Source organism: Quercus lobata, chromosome 12, assembly GCF_001633185.2.
Source record: "Quercus lobata isolate SW786 chromosome 12, ValleyOak3.0 Primary Assembly, whole genome shotgun sequence".
Taxonomy (NCBI): domain Eukaryota; kingdom Viridiplantae; phylum Streptophyta; class Magnoliopsida; order Fagales; family Fagaceae; genus Quercus; species Quercus lobata.
The window spans coordinates 28,826,444-28,833,236 of record NC_044915.1 but is presented as its reverse complement, the minus strand read 5'-3'; the positions used below and the strand labels follow the sequence as shown (position 1 = coordinate 28,833,236).

The window sequence follows — 6,793 nt, the reverse complement described above, 5'->3', positions numbered from 1 at the left end:
ATATCTAAATTTTATCCACACTATCCGTGATTTTTTACATGCTATGGAGGCATTGTATTTTGATTCTATTCATCTATGAATGAAAGTGATTCCTTCTTCAAAAGAAAAAAAAAAGTGTTCAATTATTTGTTGTACTAATTGAATTTAATCATCCTAAAAAATAGGATTACATTATTTATTATTTATGAGTAGATACAATCATGTAAACTAATTGATGCAAAGCATGACAACTAAGAGCTGTCCAAATCTTCTAGGGCCTGCCATATCATTCCAAAAGCTTACACTACTTTCTACTTTCTAGATACTGTGGAACCAATTTCAACATCTTTCTAGGCTTTTGCCTGGAATAGATCTCCACGCTTCTGGATGCCTCTCATAAAAATAAAAGTACAACAAGGCACTATAAACTGCTTCCACGTCATTACTCAAACACACGTGTCTTCTCCACTTCTCAATTAGACCAACGCCAAAGAAACCCAAAAAATTAAGTTGAGCAAAGCAAACCATTATAGGCAAAAGCCAAAATGCAATCAAGATTAGCAGGCACAGCAGTAAGGTGGTCTTGGGTTTTATCTCAAGCCAACAAAAAACAAGCTCTCCGTAGAGGACTTGCCTCGGCCTTGGCTGGTCGCACTGCTGACCCTGCCATTCACTCCGGTGAGGTTGAAGCTGGCCCTGCTGTCCATTATAGAAAGCCCGAAGTAAGATTCTTTCTTGGCTAAAATAATAATAATTTTCATTCTTTAAATTGGGTCTAATTTTGATTTTTAATCTTTTAATTATCTTAATTCTTCAAAGTTTTATTATATCTCAAGTCATACCTTATAGTCTTTTCAACAAAGATTTCTAACAATCAAATTATTATAAATAAATAAATATAGCTCAACTTATAGCTTATGCCTTATAGTCTTTTCAATAAAGATTTCTAACAATCAAATTATTATAAATAAATAAATAATTCACGCTTGAGCCAAAAAAAGAAAAGAAAAAGTGAATGGATATAGTAAATAAAATTATTTATATATGCCAGGCTAAAATTTAGGTAAATCAAGTTCCTAATTAAATTTAGGGAAAATTAAAATCCAAACAGTGCTACTATACACAAACAGGGTTATCATCAATTAAATGCAATACATATATAATGTATTGCCAACTCAGATCAGCCCCTATCCATTTTTTTATTCATCAAAAAATGCAATACATATATATATGTTTGAATTTAATTGAAACCTAGTGTACTACTGTAATCTTTTTTTTTTTGCAAAATTTATGAGGTGTCAATTTTAATCATTCTATTTATCTTTTATTTGTTCCAATATTCAAAAAATGTCAATTATACCATTTACATAACTTTATAAGCTCTTCAAAAAAAAAAAACCATAACTTTATAAGTTTAAAAACGAACTCTATAACTTTATAAGTTAAACCAAACGAGGCGAAAATGGGTAATTACCCATAAAAATCTAACTATTTAGTTAGTTGACGCGGTTTGGAAACATATTGGAAATCTAGCAACTCGAGTTGCAAAGGGTCGATTTTGGGCCTGTAAATCGACTCTTTGAGGCTCGATTTCCATGGTTTACTCGGGTCTGAGTTGGCATTATTTCCACGTGGCATCTACTTGTAAATCGAGTCTTAGAGACTCGATTTACATTTACAGTAAAAAAAAAAAAATTTGCCTTCACACCTTCTCACCTCAACAACCACAAAACCACACCTTCTCACCTCACCTCAATATCCATTCTTCCTTCTCTGGGTTCTTCTCTCACCAGCACGGCCTGGGGTCGCGCCCAGAAACAGGTTGCCTGCGACCCAGGCCGCAGGCGACCCAGGCGCGCGACCCAGGTCGCGGGCGACCCCAGGTCGCGGGCGACCCAGGTCGCGGGCGACCCCAGGTCGTAGGCGACCCAGGCCGCGCGACCCCAGGTCGGAGGCGACCCAGGCCGCGCGACCCCAGGCCTGGGTCGCGCGGCCTGGGTTGCAGGCGACGTGTTTCTGGGTTTTTTTTTTTAAACTTCTCTTTCTTCTCTTGGTGGTTTTGTTAGGATTGCTGTTGTTGCTGTGGTTTTGTGGTCGTTGAAGGCAAATTTTTTTTTTTTACTGTAAATGTAAATCGAGTCTCTAAGACTCGATTTACAAGTACATACCACAAATCGAGCTTCAAAGAGTCGATTTACTCGAGTTGCTACAATTCCAATATGTTTCCAAACCGCGTCAACTAATTAAATAGTTAGATTTTTATGGGTAATTACCCATTTTCGCCACCAAACGAAGGCAGGCACTTTTCAAGATTCTTTTCTCTCCGAGCTTAAACTTGAAATATGTAAATTGAGTTTGAGAATTTGTTATTCACAAATTCATATATGAAATTCATAGGGCCAAGGAAACGTGGTGGATGCTGATACTGAGAATCAAGAAATAGAACTCAAACCCAGTAAAGAAACGGGACCATTAGTGCCTCCTGGAACGCCTTATAGTTATAGTTCTCCGCCGAGGCTAGAGAGCACTGGTTTGAGCCAAGCCTCGAACCCCATCACTCAGCAAAAGCGTAGCCATGCAACGAGCCTAGAAGAAGTGAGTTGTGCAGGGCTTGACGGCACACCATGGCCAGAGGAAAAAGAAAAAGAGCAGAGTGACAGAGAGAGACAAGCTGAAGATGACAGAGAATACTACAAGCATCACAAGGCCTCGCCTTTGTCAGAGATCAAAATGGTTGATACAAGAAAGCCTATTACAAGGGTAACTGATGCTTCGAAATTTGAGGTTGGGGGAGAGGTGATTGGGTGGAGGCCGGAGCAGCTTGACACGGCGGAGGAGGCGCTTAAGAGAGCCGTTCAGATTTGGAGGCAGAATGCTATGCGTGGAGACCCGGATCTTCCACACGGACGGGTTCTTAGAGAGCTTCGTGGTGAATGGTTTTGAGGTGTTGTACTAAACAAAATGGCTTTTGTAATTTTAGAAAGCCAATATCTACTGGTGTTTTTCTTTTCTTCTTTTTAATGAAAGGTTTTAGAAAAAATATTATTAATGTTGTGAAGGTATTATCATATCTTTGGACACTGCCCCGGCAATGGGTCTTGAAATGCAACGAAGATTTAGCATGGTCACCCCATTTTTTGAATTTAATGGCTTATGTCGATATTAACTTATCTACACAATTAAGTCTTAATTGTTATTACGATTAGCCAATTAATATATGCATAGATACACGATTATAATAGCAAATTCAAATCAAACACTGCGAAGTGTTTATGAAGAAAAAAACTTAAAACTGAGCAAACAATTCTCTGGGGTCTAGAGCTAATTTTATTAACAAGGATGGTTGTAATTCATCTCATTTACAAACCCTTCAAGCTATATAAATGACAACATATTCGAGGGTTTTATCCATGTCACAACTAATTGTACCAATCTTTTTTCCTTACTCGTCACTGGTTTCTATCTATTGAGTTGCTAATCGCAACACCAAGTCTCCTTTGTCACTCCAAGACCTTTTGAAGGTTTGGGATTGCTCTAATGGTTTTCAGCACTAAACAACAACAAAGAACACTCAAGGTTTTCGTATGTGTGTAGTTTTAATCTCCTTTTAAAGTATTTGTAAATTTCAGAGGGTGAAGGTAGATAGAACAAATGCGTTTTTGCTCTAGAATTAAAGGGTTGCTATTTAGGTCTTCAATATGAGAATTTGGTGTAAAATCTAGTGGGTTAAGATCCTTATATGAAAGGGCTCAGTGGATGGGTATAGGAGAGTACGACTCTAACAAATTTTTCTTAGGTTCGCAATCTTGCTTGACCAAGTGAGGGGCAAGTGTTGGACAAGATCACTAGATAACTATTTTTCAAAAACTATACTTTGCTTAACATGCAAATTTCCCTCAAATGAGATTTTCATTTGCAGCAACTTTAACTTCAGCTCTTGACTTCTCAACCAAATACAAAGTAACCTACAAATGTAAAAGTTACAATCAAAAATTCAAAATACAAATAAGAAAAATTTTGGGAAATTTTGGCACTGAATATGCCAACACTAAGATCATAATAAGCATTACCAAAACTAGGCAAATCTAACTTGAATGTTGTAATGATGTTGTCACTTGATGTATATCCTCACTCTCAAAAATAGAATCTTGAATTATTATTTCAATGAAAATAGAAATAATTCGAGGATGGCAACTAAAACCAAACAAAATCAAAGATGTGTTTTTTTTTTTTTTTTTAAGTGGTGGGTAATGTAAATAATCTGTTATACTTTTTGTATTCCACTTTATATTATACTCATTACAATTTACTATGTATTCTTTTGTTTTTTTTATAGAAAATAACCAAAGTTTAAAAAGTAAAAAAAATTCTCACATGTGACCTATTATGTTTGGTAGAGTATAGGTGAAACACAAAAAGTGAGATAGAAAATTTGCATTCATTTGTGAGGAGTTATGGTACATTATGGATAATTTTGGGACTGTTTGGTTGAGTGGTTTAAATAACAATTTTTGTTATTTAAACAACAAAACACGTATTTTTACAATATATAAACAACATTACTACAATAACATTACGAAACTGCCTTTATTTCTGATTAACTCAAAAATCTATTTTTAAGGCCCACTTTCCTTCACTTACACTGTGTTTGGATGGGTAGATTTTAGGAGGGATGGAAAATGTAAGGAGGAAAATGGAGTGGAAAACTGAGTTTTCCTCTGTTTGGGAATGAGAAGAAAATAGGGGGAGTGGAAAACTAGGGAGAAAATTTTCTCCCTGGGCCCACAAATTTTTTCCTCCCAAATTGGGAGGAAAAGCAAAGGGGGGAAACTGCCTTAGTGCAGTTTTACAGTAATGCCCTCCCTTCTTCCTTTTTTTTCTACGTGACCTGAAATGTTCTCCTTTTTTTTTTCTTTTTTCTTTTTTTTACGTGACCTGAACATTTTTTTTTTCAACGTGACCTGAACGTTTTTTTTTTTCCAAATGTGACCTGATCTAATTTTTACATTATAATAATAAAAATAATAATATAAATTTATATATATGATGTGGTAAATTTAATATTATGTAATAAGTATAAATAAATTTATTTCTTACATATTATGCAATAAAGGTATAATAGTCAATTTATATAAATTACATTTTTCATCCTTCCCTTTTTCTCTCCAATCAAACAAAAAAGTTTTCCACCCTCCGACTTTTCCATCCCTCCAACCAAACACACAAGAGGAAAAACTAAATATTTTCCATCCTCTCACAATTTTTTATTCTCCCACTTTTCTACTCTTCCATCCACAGACCCTTAAGCTCATTTACAACATCAACTCATTTGTTTGAATCCTGGTCCTTTTATTTTATTTTATTCTTTGGTAGGCCAGGTATCTCGCTCACGTTATGGGCTTAAGTGACACGTTATTTTTCTCCAAAAAAGAAAAAGGACACGTTATGGGCTTAGGTTAGGGTTTTATGGGTATGGGCTTGGGAAATTCCGTACTTTGGATCTTGTGACTGTCTCATCTACTCGCACATTTGGAATAATTATATTAAAAACAGTCATGAGGTCAAGACCTTTATAATTTAATGTGGTTGGTTCATCCATTCCCATGGTAAAATTTGCTCTCTTTTATTTTATTTTATTTTATTTTTAAGATAAAGTGGGATGTATATAGTTATTTTTTAGATAAGTAGATAGTATATAGTGGGGGATGGAGAGATGGGGTTCAAACCAAATTAAATCGAAACTTTGCCCTATTATTATATTCAATTAGTGGAGTAGCTATGAAGTTCTAATTGTGACCTTTGTTGTCATGTAATTTCTTAGTATTAAAGAAGCATTGGCATTTCAATTGCAGATGTGTTTAATGGAGGCAACTTGTGAGGTTATAAAGGACTAATCTTACCCGTTTAGAGTTGTATGCTTAGATCCCTCTTAAAAAGTAATAAAATGAGTGTTGAAGTTTCAAAGACAACTAGAGTAGCCATGACACGTTTAAAGTTTGGGCAAATTTTATACATTATATTTCTTAATTAAATTCATACATATACTTGAATTGTATTTACTTCTCTTTGATAAAGTTAACATGATTTATATTGTGTTGATCAATATAGTCATGTGTTTAAATTTAATTTAAAAAATGTATTTGTAGGCAAGCCCAACAAGCTAAGGCCAATTAGAGCAGAGAATTTAGGTTAGACCGGCCAGTACAATTAATTTGTTAGAGAAATGGGCTTTTGAGGTCAACTTCAATGTGTTAGTATGATTTTAGCTTTAGGTGGAAGGTAAAAGTTAAATGATTCAAAATAGAAGAACATATTTCTAGAATTAACACTTCTTCAAGTCTGACTAAAGAGCATTTGTTTATAGATTGTTCAAGTCTTGATTACAAGATAGTGTTACACAATATCAATATTTCCTTTCAATCTTTCGTCCCCTTTCTGTTGGGTACTTCCTTTTTATATATAGTTAGCTGAATTGCATCTAAGCCCTCCAGGTTTTGTTGGAAGTGGTAGAGTGTACAATGCATTGAATGCGGGGGTCATAGTTACTTTGTTTGTCTGGATTCTTCACTTCTTATTTGCTCGCACGTCTCTACCATCTTCTTCGGCCTTTGTTCATCCATCTTCCTCGGCCTTTGGTCATCTAGTGCAAGTGGCCCGCTTAGCAATTCTCAAGGAACACTTGCCCTTCAAGCTCCTCGGAAGGTCAACCTCTTTGTGGTCCCTCCTCAAATTCTCATCCACATGTTAGGCAAAGACTAGTGTGTAGATAGACCCTTCCCGTTTCTCGGACTTGGCCCACGGGCTCCATTCCATA

At 35.6% G+C, this 6,793-nt stretch overlaps 1 protein-coding gene across 1 annotated transcript; it reads left to right on the top strand.

Annotated features, from left to right (window-relative positions):
• Positions 1–445: 445 nt before the first annotated feature.
• On the top strand, positions 446–2,967 carry LOC115970492. Its single transcript, XM_031090121.1, has 2 exons — positions 446–701; positions 2,377–2,967. The coding sequence occupies exons 1-2, from the start codon at positions 525–527 to the stop codon at positions 2,920–2,922; spliced, it is 723 nt and encodes a 240-aa protein (XP_030945981.1). The 5' UTR covers positions 446–524; the 3' UTR covers positions 2,923–2,967.
• Positions 2,968–6,793: the final 3,826 nt, after the last annotated feature.

Bases quoted from the DNA above. Each gene is read 5' to 3' on its own strand.
- LOC115970492 (XM_031090121.1), top strand. From the start codon at position 525: ATGCAATCAAGATTAGCAGGCACAGCAGTAAGGTGGTCTTGGGTTTTA. The intron at 702-2,376 runs GTAAGATTCTTT...TGAAATTCATAG, and splicing joins TCCATTATAGAAAGCCCGAA to GGCCAAGGAAACGTGGTGGA.